Source organism: Panthera leo, chromosome B1, assembly GCF_018350215.1.
Source record: "Panthera leo isolate Ple1 chromosome B1, P.leo_Ple1_pat1.1, whole genome shotgun sequence".
In the NCBI taxonomy this organism is placed as follows: Eukaryota; Metazoa; Chordata; class Mammalia; order Carnivora; family Felidae; genus Panthera; species Panthera leo.
In genome coordinates, this window is record NC_056682.1 from 162,182,119 (window position 1) to 162,197,303 (window position 15,185).

Here is a 15,185-nt window from a genome sequence, read left to right on the forward strand (position 1 = left end):
ATGGTTTTTACCACCCAGCGCGAGGATGTTAAAGGCCAACGTTATTCCCACCAGGATGGATGGTAAACTGAGGCATAAGGAGGCCAAGTCACTTGCCCAAGGTCATGTCAGTCACCAGAGGGGGCAGTGAGCCCTGGCCTTCTGAATCCCAGCTCAGTCCCCCGCCCGCGGGCGGCAGGGTGTCAAGTCCATTGCTTAGTCTCCAGTCTCATGGAAACGAAGATCAGCTGTCTTGTTCTCTTTTAGGTCTGTGGATGGCTCCTGGAAGATCGTGATTTTCTCCGGAGGAAATACTGTTGCCCTGGGCTGGTTTCCTGCCATACTGTCTCCCTAGTTGACCATGAGCCAGCCAGACCCTGCCTGTCCCCCTGACCCCAGCTCTGCACCCCTGTGTGTGGTGTGTGGCCAAGCCCACTCCCCTGAGGAAAACCACTTCTACACCTACGCAGAAGATGTGGACGATGACCTCGTGTGCCACATCTGCCTGCAGGCTTTGCTGGACCCTCTGGACACTCCCTGTGGACACACCTATTGCACGCTCTGCCTCACCAGCTTCCTGGTGGAGAAGGACTTCTGCCCCGTGGATCGTAAGCCTGTGGTGCTGCAGCACTGCAAGAAGTCCAGCATCCTGGTCAACAAGCTTCTCAACAAGCTGCTGGTGACCTGCCCGTTCCCGGAGTACTGCACCGAGGTCCTGCAGCGCTGTGATCTCGAGCAGCACTTTCAGACAAGGTAGGGCCTCCCTGGTTGGCCGGCTCCGAGCCGCCCGCCCTCCCTCCCGGGGGCAGCTGGCCTCACCTGCCTCCCAAGAGCAGGGCCGTCCTTGGGGCCGGGTGCTCCGCAAGATGCCGTTTCTCTGTCTTCTTTTTTTGCAGCCAGGGCAAGCATCCGCTCAAAGGAAACCTTTTAGGTGTTTATAACCGTGGTTCAGGGTGAGAGAACAGCCTGTGATAGAGTTGGGGTGTGCAGGTGTGTGTGTGTGTGGTGGGGGCGGGGGGAGGGGGGGAATGTTTTCTCGTGGTAACATATGCATGACATTCGCCATTTTAACCAGTTTTAAGAGTACGGTTCAGTGGTATTTAAGTGCATTCACACAGTTGTGCAGCCATCACCACAATCCATTACCAGAACTTTGCTCACCTTCCAGAATCAAAACCGTACCTATTAACCCCAGATTCGCCATTCCCTCCTGTCCGGCCCCTGATGACCACCATGCTGCTTTCTGTCTCGATGAATCTGACTGCTCTGGGAGCCTAAGAGAAGAGGAATCGTACGATATTTGTCCTTTTGTGGACTGGCTTGTTTCATATGGGCGCGTTCTGAAATGTCAGAGATCCTGGAAAGGTCTGATGAGCAGCTTTCTCTGAGGCTCATGGCCCCCAGAAGATTTCCTGATGGGCATTGCTTACCTTTTCACATCAGAAAAAAAATGTCTCCCAGTTTGGTCCATGATTCTTAAGATTTCTTCTGTATGGGAATTGACAAAGCCCACTGTTCTTTAAGGAGATGTGAGGTATTGCCAACTGACTTTTAAAAGGAGAAACGTACAGGGGCACCTGGGTGGCTCAGTCGGTTAAGCGTCCGACTTGGGCTCGGGTCATGATCTCGTGGTCTGTGAGTTCAAGCCCTGCATCAGGCTCTGTGCTGCCAGCTCAGAGCCTGGAGCCTGCTTTGCATTCTGTGTCTCCCTCTCTCTCTGCCCCTCCCCTGCTCACGCTCTCTCTCTCTCTCTCTCTCTCTCTCTCAAAAATGAATAAACATTGAAAAAAATAAGAATATTAAGGAGAAATGTAGGAAACTTCTGTCTTCCGGAGAATTTCTGCTAAATTTTCAGCCAGGGTACACACCGGTGGCAGACCAATGGTGTGACCACCCCTGCTGGTGGCGAGCAACAGGTCCACTCCACTTATCTGCCTCTCATTTTGTCCACTTACATTGTCACATTCCTGGGCATTCCTGTGCGGATGGCCTCAGGGCAGCCCCGGGTCTTGCTCCGCAATGAGGTGCTCAGAACATTTCAGGTGGTTACGGGAGGATGAACAGTAATACCACAATTATTTTGTACAAGGAAATTTGGAAGCTGGTGTTTATCTTGGTTCCTTGGTCATGACGAGGGCAAGAGGTAGGTGCCGGTGTTTTTTTCTAAAGGTCACATACTTGAGGTTGTGAATCTGAGTGTTTTTCAGGACAGGCAGATTCTCTAACATAGAAGTTTGCATCGAGGGGGGCACCTGGGTGGCTCAGTCGGTTAAGCGTTCGACTTCAGCTCAGATCATGATCTCGCGGTTTGTGAGTTCGAGCCCCGTGTCAGGCTCTGTGCTGACAGCTCCTGGATCCCGCTTTGGATTCTGTGTCTCCCTCTCTCTCTGCCCCTCCCTGCTCGCTCTCTCTCTCTCTCTCTCTCTCAAAAATAAATAAACATTAAAAAAAAAAAAGTTTGCATCCAGGGCAATGGCCTGGGTGTGATGCTTAGCATTTGGTTTCCGTGGTAATTATGTCAGCAAACTCGCTTTTCTTCCCAACACGTTGAGTGAAAGACATCTAACTCGGGTTTGCGGGTTGCCTCTGACCCTCTGTTGTTGCCATCTATTGTTGTTGCCTCTGTGGTTGGCATCTGAACTAGGGTGCCCTTCTCATTGCCCAGAAGGAGGTGTGGCCAGAGGAGAAGAGGGTGCGGGGGTCTATTTGTGGCCTTTGCTGGAAGTTTGACCTGGGGAGGAGAGGCCCTGTCTGGAGGGAAGGGGTCTGGGATAGGTCAAAGTGAGGCAGATGCTGACAGATGCTGGCACAGAGTCAGGGGCCAAGGCTGGGGCCATACTGGCTGAGGGAGGTGAGAAGCGGTGGAGAAAGGGGAGAGCTCCCTCTACACATCACATTCCCATGCTCCCGACATTTGCACCCCTTACCTTTGTGTTTGAGAGCTGTATGAGTTTCCTATCGCTGCTGTAACAAGTGATCACCAACCCAGGGGCTTCAAGCCATGCGAATGTCTTATCTTAAGGTTCTGAGAGCCAGAAGTCCAGTGAGAGGTGCATTGGACTGACATCAGGTCAGAGAGGGCCAATTCTCTCTGGTTCTAGGAGAGAATCCCCTCCCTTTTGCCTAGCTTCTGGAGGCTGCCTGCCTTCCCTGACCTGTGGCCTCATTCCCTACCTTCAAAGCCAGCAGTGTAGAATCTTCCAGTCTCTCTGCCTGCCTGTCTCTGCCTTTCGTCTCTTTCTCTCTCTCTCCGTGTCTCTTTCTTTCTGTCGATCTCTTTGTCTCTCTCTCTCTCTGTCTCTCCCTTTCTCTCTCACCCCTCTCCCTCTTTCTCCCTTTCTCCCTTTCTCTCTTTCTTTCTTTTCCTTTCTTTCTTTTCTTTCTTTCTTTCTTTCTTTCTTTCTTTCTTTCTTTCTTTCTCCCTTTCCCTCTCTCTCCCTCTTTCTTGCTTGCTTGCTTGCTTGCTTGCTTTCTGCCTCTCTCTCTCTCCCCCTGTCTCCTCTTTCTGTCTGTCTGTCTGCCTGTCTGCCTCTCGCTCCTCTGCTTCCATCATCACATCTCCCTCTGTGGCTTTGGCCTTCCTGCCTCCCTCTTCCAAGGACACTTGGCGACTACATTGGGCCCAGTTGGATAATCTACAATCATTTCTTCACCTGAAGATCCTTAAGTTAGTCAAATCTACAAAGTCCCTTTTGCCATGTTAAGGTAACATATCCCCGGGTTCTGAGGATTGGGAGACGGCCGTCTGTGGGGAGAGGCCTTGTTCTGCTCCCCACGGGGGCTCCACAGGGGAGGGGTAAGAGAGTGGAGAGAGAAGGAAGGAAATGGAGGTGGTCTCTTGAAGGAACATGAACACACAGCAGCTCTTCCTCACCTCCTCATCAAGAACTGGTTTCGGGCCAAGAGTACCCCCAAAACACTGGGTGAGATGGCGTATGGATGGGAGGGTGAGTTCACAACAGAAGTGGGGCAGCAGAAGGGCTGGGAAGGGGCAGGTGGGTCCTACGGGGCCTCCGGGAGCCCCTCAGCTTCCCAGACTGGGAATGGCCTTCACCTGCCCACACAGGCCGTGTGACCCCCACACCACAAGAAGCCCAGGAAAAGGTCTGGACGAACCCTCGGCCGATAATGCTATGCACAGTTGGAAAACAACAGGAGGAAAGAACGCAAAACTAATTGAAATCACCTCTTCACACGGAGGCCTCAGAGTTTTTCACAGGCAGCCATCTGCAGCTCCCTGGGGAGAGGAAAACTCCCACGTGAGGGAGGTGAGGGCCTCAACACCCGTTCTTGATCTTCCCCCACACGTCGGCTCTCTAAGTAGGTTGAAACCAACGTTTCCAAAAATATGTTGTATATATTAGTCATCAAATGCTTAATATACACTTCCGCCCCTCCCGCCCTCTGGCCGTCTGATTGGCAAGGATTCGAAACTTGGAGCTAATCCAGGACTTGACTCTGGAGCCCTGTTAGGCGTTGGGCCAGCAACTGGGCTAGTGGACTATCTCTTCCTCTCCTCAGAAGGGATATTAAGATTAAGTCATTACTACTCTGGAGTCCTCCCCCTTTTTTAAAATTTTTTTAGTATATGTGCTGCCGAAGCGAGCACTTTAAAATTTTTTTAATGTTTATTTATTTTTGAGAGAGACAGACAGACAGAGTGCGAGCCAGGGAGGGGCAGAGAGAGAGGGAGACCAGAATCGGAAGCAGGCTCCAGGCTCTGAGCTGGCAGCACAGAGCCCCACGCGGGGCTCAAACTCACAAACCATGAGATCATGACCTGCGCCGCAATGGGACGCTTAACCCGCTGAGCCACCCAGGCGCCCCTGGAGTCCCTTCAATTGGGAAAAACCAAGAGGTGACCAGGAAGCAAATGTTTTCCTTATATATCCATAGGAGACCTCCAGGTTGGTGGCTGTAGCTGCTTCACCCATTGGTCCTAGAAGATAGCTTTGCTTATCAATTTTGCATCTCAATTTCAAGATTTCACATGCAATGAGTTTTAAAAAAATATTATTTGGCCTGTGGCGTTGTAATGAATATGAACGAGGCAGGCTCAGATCCTACCTCGTACGGAGAACTTAACCATAAATCTGGCTGAGGATTGCCGTATGACAGATGTGGACCCACACATTCCCTACCAGCGGGTCCCAGTATGCTAACAGTCCCAGGCTTCATGGGCGAATCCAGACTTAGGTTTCTCTACCTACAAAATGGGCATTTATTTCAATTAGCTCCTTGAACACAAAGCTCTTCAGAAATGAGTCACATTTAGAATGTCACCCATTGTCCCTCCAGAAAAGAAGATATGGTAGAGAAATACTTCCAAATACTTCCCCTCCCCCCCCCCCCACCCGAGCTGAGGTCTCTGTTCATGACCTGTCCAGAGGACGACTAATATTAGCAGGTGACCTGAGTCAGGAATGCAGGCAGGCAGCATCATGTCTTTAAACAAACGCTGCCTGTTTTCTCCAAAATTCGTGTCCTTTGTAAACATTATTATCCAGCCGCTTCAGACCCCGAGTTGAATGTAAATCCTTAAGCAAAACATTTCGGATTGACTGTGGTTGTACACGGTTGCCTGCACCAGTAACTCCTTGGACAGCTGTTCCTGACTTCAGACGAGAGGGTTCTTCCATGAGAGTAAGCCCGAACCTGTGAGCTAATGTCTGGAATCTTCGGGCTAATTCCGTTGACCTCTGTCCTCTTAGACGCTTGCAGACTCCCCTCGCATGGGTCTGCTGCAAAGAATTCCCCCGCGGGTGATATAGGCTTATGTTGAGTCAAGAGACAGCCTTCCTAACCAAGGACATTGACAGTGGATGTGGTAGAGGTGATGCAGGGGCCAGTCCACTGCGTCTCTCTTGACCTGGATCAGTGATGGGGTGTGTGGGAATATAGCTGTTACTTCCTTGATGCTCGGTGGGTGTCATCTTAGGCTCCAGACCACATCTTCCTTGTGTAATATCGTCATCTGCATGCATCATATTTATCAACGATCCACTGTAGGACAGGCCCGGAATGAGAGAAAAATCTATACACACCGTGATTTCTGCCTTAGGAAATGACCCTTTAAGAGTAGAGAAGTCGAAACCACACACACACACACACACACACACACATTGAATTGTTTCAATTGTTTCACGGGATAAGTGCCTCTGGCCTTTAGCTTCCTTCTTATGGAAGATAATAACAATGGGAGATAAGAAAGCTGACCCTACTGGCAGGAACAAAGAGATCATTGTTGGATGTTTTGAAAACAGCCCTGCATGAAAATGCATATTTGGCCCAAGACTCACCTGACTGAAGGCTCCCTGGGTTTATTGTTGTTGCTTTTGTTGTCGTTTTTAATTAAATTTGCACCCAGAGTCCTGGAGTTTCTTCTCCAAAGACCAACCCTGCAGGTTCTCTTGACCTTTCCTCCTCTCAGGTGGCTCTTTTCTGTAGTTTGCCCGTGGAGCGTGCACACAGTGACTGTCTGTAGTGTCCAGAAGATGGTGCTGCTGGAGGGAAGGTCTAGGGGAGTCTTACCCTACGGAAAGATGGGGAGGTTACGAGTCTCGTTGGTCATGTCAGCCAGGCTTGACCTATTCACCATAACTGTTTTGACATTCATTCTTCAAGTGACATCCTAGTCTTGAACCCAACTGTTGCCTGGCTCCTACCTGGCTGAGAGCTGCTCTCTTCACTCTCCCGGGCATGGAAGAAATGAGGCAATTGTCCTGCATTGCTCCCTGAGGGACCCATTGCTTTTCCATTACGCTCCAAGCAATCTGCTAAAGAAACAACATTCTCCTGGGCGCTCGTGCCCAGAAATCTTCTTTACATATTTCCTTTATTCCTGGACATTTATTATCTCTCTGTACAAACACTTGACCCCTCCCGTGGCTCTTGGCATGTTTGAAGTCCTGAGATCCTTTTGTTTTGTTTTGCTGCTTTGCCTCTGATCAACAAAGGTTGGTCCCAAAGTTGACTCTGTAACCATGTTCAATTTTATGTCATTCAGTATTTATTGAGCATCTATTGTGTTCTAGGCACTATGGTGAGACTATAATAGAGAACAAGACCAGTAGACTTCTGCCTTCAAGCAGTTCCTGGTTTAGTGAAGAGAAAAGAGACAAGAAAACAGGAGCTTATGGGTGATATCTGAGATGACATTTAAGGATAACTTAGCTGGGCAAAGGGGACAAAGATTAGGGTTAGGGCTATTTACTGGCAAGGTAGCTACAGAATATGGCCATTTGAAGGTGAGATTTCATCTGCGGGGGGTTGTATTAGGATTGTAGCTAATGGCAGGTATCAGAAAATTGAAGTTACATTGGTTTCACTTTGTAAAAGTTTTATTTTTCTTATATAACAGAAACTATGGGTGTATGAAGTCCATGATTTGTATGATGTTATCGTGATGCCATCAATAATCCAGGCTCTTTCGGCTTTGGGGATTAGCTTTCAGCCTCAACTTGTCACCTCTTGGTTCCCAAATGGCTGCCTAATCGCCAACATCATATCCAAGTTCCAGGCAGAAATAACCAGCTAGGAAGAACCAGGCAGGGAGGGCAAATTGACAATATGCATACTGAGACTTTTCCTTTAAAAAGCTTTCTGGGATGCCTCACCCAGTAATTTCTGCTTATGCCTCATTAGCCAGTATTGTGTTGTATGGCCACCCATCTGTGAGACAGGCTAACGTGCATTACCACCGTGAGCTAAATGTAGGCTCCGTGAAAAGGAAGAAGAGAAGGTGAGATACTGGATAGGCAACCAGCAGTTTTTGCAGTAGTGACATAGACAACCTCAAAAAACAATTCCTTTGTTTTTATATTGCATTCCTTTCCATTAATGGATTTTATTCTCTTGAAATGCAAGGAGGTAAAAGGGCAGACATCCTTCTTTTGTCATAGAGACTTGGAGGAACAATCTGACATGTCCAAAGTTATCAGAAATACAATCTAGCACACTATGAAACCCACAGCATTTATTATTTTCCAGGCTGTTTAGGAGCTGTGATCTATACAGCAGATCCCGGGCACTCCAGAAAAGCATGTCCCAGGACTCTGTGAAACTCCATATTCAGGAACAGACTGTAACATTTCATGCCCCTAATAGTGCAGAAGGGAAGAAAGGACGAGAAGAACAAAGCCTCTGGGAGGTGGGCGCTGAGCTGCCGGCAAGGCTCATTCACTGCTCTTAGTGGTTATTAATAACAATTTTTATAACAATAGCTAACGCTCATTGAGCCCTTTGTTCTTTATAGGCATTATCTCATTCCACCTTCATAACAGCACTATGAGTTAAGCACTATTGTTATTGTCTTTCTTTTACAGAGGAAGATAGAGCGGTTCAGAGAGGTTGAACAACATGCCCAGTGTCACACAGCCATCATGTGGCAGAGCTAGGGTTCAAAGTCATCTGTTTGACTCCAGGAACTAAATGCCAAACCTAACTTCCGTTTTACTGCTATTTCATGGTACTTCCTTCTCACCAGCCCTGACTCACTCTTGCATACCAGACTGACAGGGAATTGAATTCAAATTAGAGTCTCAACAAAACTATAAAGTAATACAGGTCCTGCTTTACTGATATTGCTTATCTCTGATCTCAACTGTAGCAGTTAAGCCTGTACATTCGAAGGATCTACCGTATGTAAACTCTTTCAGTCCTGCCTCAGGTAAATGCACCTTCTCTGAGGCCAAACCCCGCTTACTACATAGCTCATTGCACTTGGTCTCATTCCGCAGACTTTTCCCTGGTCTCTTTCCCGTCGAGTCTAGTTTGCTGTAATTGCTTGGTTGCGTTAGTGGAACAATCCTTTTAAGCCGTGTCTGTTAAGATTTAGGCCTTGAGTTGCAAGGTCCACATGGATTTTAGACTTCTTGAAGATGGGGTAGAAGGAGAGGAGTCCCGGGGGCTTCTGGCACATCATGGGGCTTAGGCATGCTAGAAGTCCTGTGAAGACTGATAGCATAGGCTGGAATCACAGATCTTAAAGCTGGAAGCAATGATGTCCAGCGCCTGCTGGACCCAGCAGGTAAGGCATGAATAGAGCTCCATTTCAGAGATGACGTAGCTGAGGCTCGGGAGCTTCAATGAAATGCCCAGGGTCCTACGACTAGCATCAGAGCTTAGTTCTGCCACTCGGGGGAGGAGGAGGAACGGAGTGACTTCTTTCGTGGCGGAACAGGAATTTGTGCATCATTTGGACAGAATCTTACGTCTGTCTATCAAGGCTCTTTATTCTCAAAGAGAACGACGCAGTCTATTCTTGTAAAGGGCCAGTTGTCCAAATTAGTGGAGAAGCCATCACTTTGCTTACATCTGCCAGTGTAGTCAGGACAGGGATAGGTAAAATATCTGCCTATTCTAAATATGCATCGAGACGTGGAGTTGGTTCATAATTAACCCTCGTCTGTCTCAATGTCTGAAGACTCACTTGGAGCTCAGATCCCCAGGCTGTGTTCCAAGGATGCTGATTTCTTACAGTGTCTTCCTCTAGCAGACTGTGGGACAGCTTTTGATGATTTGCGCATCCACACCGCGGGGTCTGACTGTGCCATGCTCCTGCCCTCTTCCAACACAGTTCAGCTTCCAGCCCATCTGCTCCCGGCCGGTGATGTAAACGTACCAGCTGCTTCCCAAGAACCAGTCGGCATCCTGCAGGAGGGGCAGGTCCCTTTCCCGGGCATCAGCCTGCTTGCTCTCAGCCTGAGCCCTCTTGCCAACCATGGTGGGTCCCTCCAGTCTCCTATCTCCCCATCCGAGAAGCAGAGGGCACGATCCTCTTACGAGCCCATGATTTATCAGCGTGGCTCCATCTAAGGGCTCCAAATCAGGTGCCATTGTGGGGATATGGCAAGGTTTGTTTAAGGGAACTGAGCTGGGCTGGGCCCCTGCAGCGGACAGAGAGAAGGTGGCCAGGAAGAAAGCAGCACCCTGCTCGGAAAATGAAGGCGCTTCTGCTGCTGGTCCTGCCGTGGCTCAGCCCTGCCAACTACATTGATAATGTGGGCAATCTGCACTTCCTGTACTCAGAACTGTGAGTCCCTCTATAACGCTGCCTGCCTGTGTCTGTGTGTTGGGGCTGTTGGGGGTGGAACCGGAGTCAGTTCCCTGGCTGGGGTGTCTGCTTAGAGGAGTCAGCCCCACAGGAGCTAGATGCACTTGGACAAAGCACCCTGCCAGCAGTCTGAAGCTGCATGCTTAGGTCTGTGACTTAACAAAAAAACACCATCTTCCTGATGCAATGCTTTCCCAGCAAGGCATATTTTTTCCTGCTTCTATGCCAACCCTGCCCTTTTTTTTTTTTTTTTTTTGGTACTCTACTTTTTCTCGATAGATGTGTCTTCTCTTCCTTCCGTAAATAGAACCAAAGAGCAATTACGAACCGAGCTTGCGGGCACAAATCTGCAGCCTGTCAGGCATTTCTAATTGGGAGAAGACAACTCCCTCTATTCAGACAATCAGCCTTCATACCTGCAAACACAGATAGCATCAGTACAGCAGACAGATAACCCTAAATGGAAAAAATATGCATCCATCCTATTTTTGGTTTTGACCCTTTTCAAACGTATGGGCGAGCAGAAAGAACTGTGCAGCGAGCTCCCATAACTCCGTCACCTCGGTCTCGTGATTACTATTTTGCCACATTTGCTTCACTTCGTTTATTTTTGTTGTTATTGAAGTGGCCTGGAGTAGACTGCAGTCATGACATTTCGCCACCAAATACTTCACTGTGCATCTCTGAAAAATAGACGTTTTCCTATATGACCCATGTCCATTTTGTAAGAGGAAATCATTCATGCATCCAAACTCTCCAGTGACAATTTTCTGGCTCCTCTTGTTAGTAAGCTTTAAAAGAGTATTGCAGGTAGGGTGCCTGGGTGGCTCAGTTGGTTAAGCGTCCGACTTCGGCTCAGGTCATGATCTCACGGTTCGTGGGTTCAAGCCCCACGTCGGGCTCTGTGCTGACGGCTCGGAGCCCGGAGCCTGCTTCGGATTCTGTGTCTCCCTCTCTCTCTCTCTGACCCTACCGTGCTCATGCTCTGTCTCTCTCTCTCTCTCCAAAATAAATAAACATCAAAAAAAATTTAAAAAAAAACCAAGAGTATTGCAGGTGAATGTGAACAGCCTCTAGCAAACATATAAAAAGTGCTGTGGTGTGTGCCTCAGTGTTTGGAGCATTTACAAAAATGTATTCTTCTGGGGGCACCTGGGTGGCTTAGTCGGTTGAGCGTCTGACTTGGGCTCAGGTCATGATCTTGCGGTTCGTGAGTTCAAGCCCCACGTTGGGCTCTCTGCTGTCAGTGCAGAGCCTGCTTTAAGTCCTTTGTCTCCCTCTCTCTCTGCCCCACCCCCTGCTTGCGCTCTCTCTCTCTCTCAAAAATAAATAAAACATTAAAAAAAAAAAAAAAGAGGGGCACCTGGGTGGATCAGTCAGTTAAACATCCGACTTCGGCTCAGGTCATGATCTCATGGTTCATGGGTTTGAGCCCAGCATCAGGCTCTGGGCTGACAGCTTGGAGCCTGGAGCCTGCTTCAGATTCTGTCTACCTCTCTCCCTTCTCTGCCCCAGCTTGCTTGTTCTCTCTCTCTCTCTCTCTCTCTCTTTCTGTCAAAAATAAATAAACATTAAAAAAAATTAAAACAAACCAAAAAAAGAATTCATAGAGCCCAGACTAGAAAGCTCAGCTAGTCATATTTAGGTAGAAGTAACCTTGCCCCCCAAATGTGTACGGTAATAATCAGGGTCTGTTTTATAATTAGCCAGACTAACCAATTTGTATAGCATAGCAGATACTCAACAAATTCTTAATAGAGGAGAGAACAAATGACCTAGGTCCGTGGAGGCAGATGATGCATCCTGAGGACCCTGCATTTCAGGGTTAGCTGGGCCCATCCTTTTGGAATGTAAGCCCTGTCCTCCTTAGATGCGAAGGTTCAGTGGGGAAATATCAGGCTTAAGCCTGCATGGTGAGCATCTCTGGGGTAATAATGGCATGTGGACATTTTCTAGAAAAATATGCAACAGCGGGGCTACTTGGGATTGTGGCAAGTCTCCTCCCTGGATGGTGTCTCTGAAATCCAGTGCCCAAGCGCTCCTCCCCACCCTCGCCGCCCCCACCTGCTATCCTTGTTGGTTACTGTGTTCATTTCCTGGGGCTGTGGGGACAGTGACCGCAGATTTGTAAGTTAAGACAACAGAGGTCTATTCTCTCACAGTTCTGGGGGCCAGAGGCTTGAAATCAAGGTGTCGACAGGACCACACTCCCTATGAAGGCTGTAAGGGAGAATCCTCCTTTGCCCCTTCCGGGTCCTGGTGACCCCTTTCTTGGCTTGTGGCCTCGTAACTCCAATCTCTGCCTTTGTCTTCAAGTGACCTTCCATGTGTGTCCTTTCCAGTTCCCTTGTCTTTCCCTCCTCTTACAAGGATGCTTCTTATTGGGTTTAGGGCCCACCTGCATAATCCAGGATGATCTCATCTCGAGATCTTTAACTGATCTTTTTCTAAATAAGGTGAATGTTCACAGGTTCCAGGTGCACATCAGTGAGGGACCACCACTCAACCCCACTGCAGGTGCTCCTGAGGAGGCTTTCCACCAAGTTACTTTCAGTTTTGCAGCCTAATTAAAGGAAGGCTCTTCCTACTGGCTTATCAGTTTTCTTTCCTACAAGTACGTGCATCAAGGTAAATTTTCTGTTGAATAACTGGACACAAGTTCCACAACGTGAAGCAATCGAGGAAGCCTAATGCCAGGAAATTGCCAAGACGGTGTTCCCAGACTAATTTGCTGGAACTTTCTGGAAGTTTCCAGTCGCTGGGGATGATGATTTATGAGAGAATTCTATGTAGCTGTTAGCTGGCACTAGTGTGATAATGAACTAATCAGGAAATTAGTGACACATTTCAGGTGCTGTGGCAGTGCTTTGAGCAATACAGGTGGTAAGAAATGAGGCAGGGTACCCACCCTCAAGGAGCTGACAATTCAGTTGAGATGATGAAATTTATACACATAAGAAATATTAACAATGATTCAAGGCAACAGGGGCTATGTCATTAAAAAGTAAGGTAGGGAGTAAGTTGAGAGGAGGTGGAGGTCGCCCATTTCCGTGAAATTGGTCAGGGAATACAACTCGGGGAGTTGGGGGTTTGAGCTGGATTTTTGAAGTAGTTAGGGAAGGATTAAGCAGCAACGTGGATGGAAAGAGAAAGCATTTCAGGCAGAGTAAATGGCACTGCAGAAAGGTTGCAAGGTGGCTGTGGTTGTCACCAATAAATAGGACTCCTGGGCCCCTTCACTGTTCGTGGAAGGTGGGGGGCATGGGGTGGTGGCTGCATGTTCTTGAGGTGAAAAGACGCTTCTCTCACTACCACAGGCCGCTGGGATCTTGAAGGCAGGCTGTGCTGGGTGGATTCACTGGAAAGCACTGGGAAGCCAGGCTTCCTCCTGCTACCCTTGTCTGGGCTTGACCTGTGTTCCCGCACTTCCAGCTGCAGAGGCCCTCCCGGATTGGCCAGGGCTCTCTCAGTCTGAGTCCTGCTCCCTCAGAACCCAGCTGGAAACTTGGATCTAATCCAGTAAACAGTGTCGATTACAGCATGTGGCCCTGAGGGTCGCAAACTCAAATGCCTACAGGAACCAGGCAGGAGTTATGTAAACATGTGACTCATTCATGTATAAGACAGAAGGAAGGGGTGAGACCTCTGATCAACTGCAGTGTGTGTGTGTGTGTGTGTGTGTGTGTGTGTGTGTATAATTTGAATGTTTTTAGACACTATAATAAAATATATATTATTATACATATGTATATAATATAGCATATATCATAGTATATGTTTTTACTATATTATATACAATACATATTATATACGTATAATGTCTACAAGTATTCTAATTCAATTTAAAACAAAATAAAACAAAAACACTTGGTCGAGCCCAGCAGGTCACTTCTGCCTGCCCAGTTTGGCCTTGAAGTCAACAGTTTATGACCCTGAGCAGCTCCATCTTTAAACATGTCCATGGTCACCTATTGCCTTGACCCAGAGGACAGCGAATTCCACAGAAGAAGCCCCAAACCAGGGCATGTGATGTGGAATCCCAGTCCACGGGTCAGGGGCAGGGCGTGTAGGATGGTTCTCAGGCCCTGCAGAGGGCACAGCATGACATTGAAGGGCATACACGGGCACTGCAAAACACACTCCTGACAAACTGCACCGCCTTCCTGCAGCAAAAACATCCACTTTGGGGCTTGCAGGCCAAAGAGCATCTTAAATCCCTTCCAGCTGGGCATTCCGGGCACTCAAGTGAAGATTGTCGCCCTTAGTCTTGGGCGGCACTCATTGCGCCCTTGGTCCAGCTCTTCGAGTTCCCCTTCCCCAAGAGCCCTCACCTTCACACTTCCGCCAACTCTCTGAATTGCCTAGACCCCGAAGTGAATGTAGGAAATAGACTCTAACCCTCAGGCATGAGCATCGATACGGCCTTCTCACCTTTCCGGGCCTAAGTGCAGCCCCACACGTGGGGAGACGTAGGTGAAGTCTTAAGAGCAGCGTCAGTTCTGAGCACCGCTCACGTGAGAGCCGAGGGCTGTTTTTTTTAAAATGCATGGGCTCTAAAACCTGCAAAAACAAAAACATTTGGCAGGGGGCATCTGTTTCCATTCTTACGCTCCACAGGTGACCCTCTTCATGCTGAACACGCGCCTCAGGTGATCCTTGTGGCCACTACAGTACACGCAAGCGCTCTTAGCTCCCCACCTTCCCCTGTGGAGAACCAGCCCTCCACTCTCCGGGTCTGCTCCCTATCTCCGGCAGCTTTCCTGTCTGTCTCCTCTACCTGGTGAGTCCTCAGAGGGAGAGCTTGAGAGGTGTTCATTTCTGCACGCTTCAGGCTTCCGTGAAGCTGAGTGACGTGAATTTGGTTCTTATCCTGGCCAATTCCTAAATACGGCAAGGCCTGACGAAGGATGACCCTGGTTTGGCTTCCGTGGAAGGGAGTATCGATGCAAGACAGCCTCACCCCAGGTGTTGCACAAAGCGGAGCCGTGCTGGCATAACAGAAATGGACACCGCTCTGGTCATTGGTCTCCCGTGGCTGCTGTAACATTTCTCTACATATTTCGTTTGGCAAGAATCCCAGGAAGAAACCTTAGGCTCCGGTGGGTGGTGAGATGTAGTTTATGATACATGCCCAACTCTCAAAAGCCGTTTA

General features: G+C 48.6%; 1 protein-coding gene across 3 annotated transcripts in view; it reads left to right on the forward strand.

Moving 5' to 3' along the window:
• Window positions 1-15,185, forward strand: part of LNX1 (ligand of numb-protein X 1) — a 123,584-nt gene that overhangs the window by 18,164 nt on the left and 90,235 nt on the right. For all 3 annotated transcript variants that reach the window (XR_006201953.1, XM_042936368.1, XM_042936367.1), the window contains one exon: window positions 247-732. Coding sequence is in view for 2 of the 3 variants with exons in the window: in XM_042936368.1 (XP_042792302.1) it covers window positions 341-732 (392 nt within the window). In the remaining variant the exon portion in view is untranslated. The remainder of the gene's footprint in view (window positions 1-246; window positions 733-15,185) is intronic.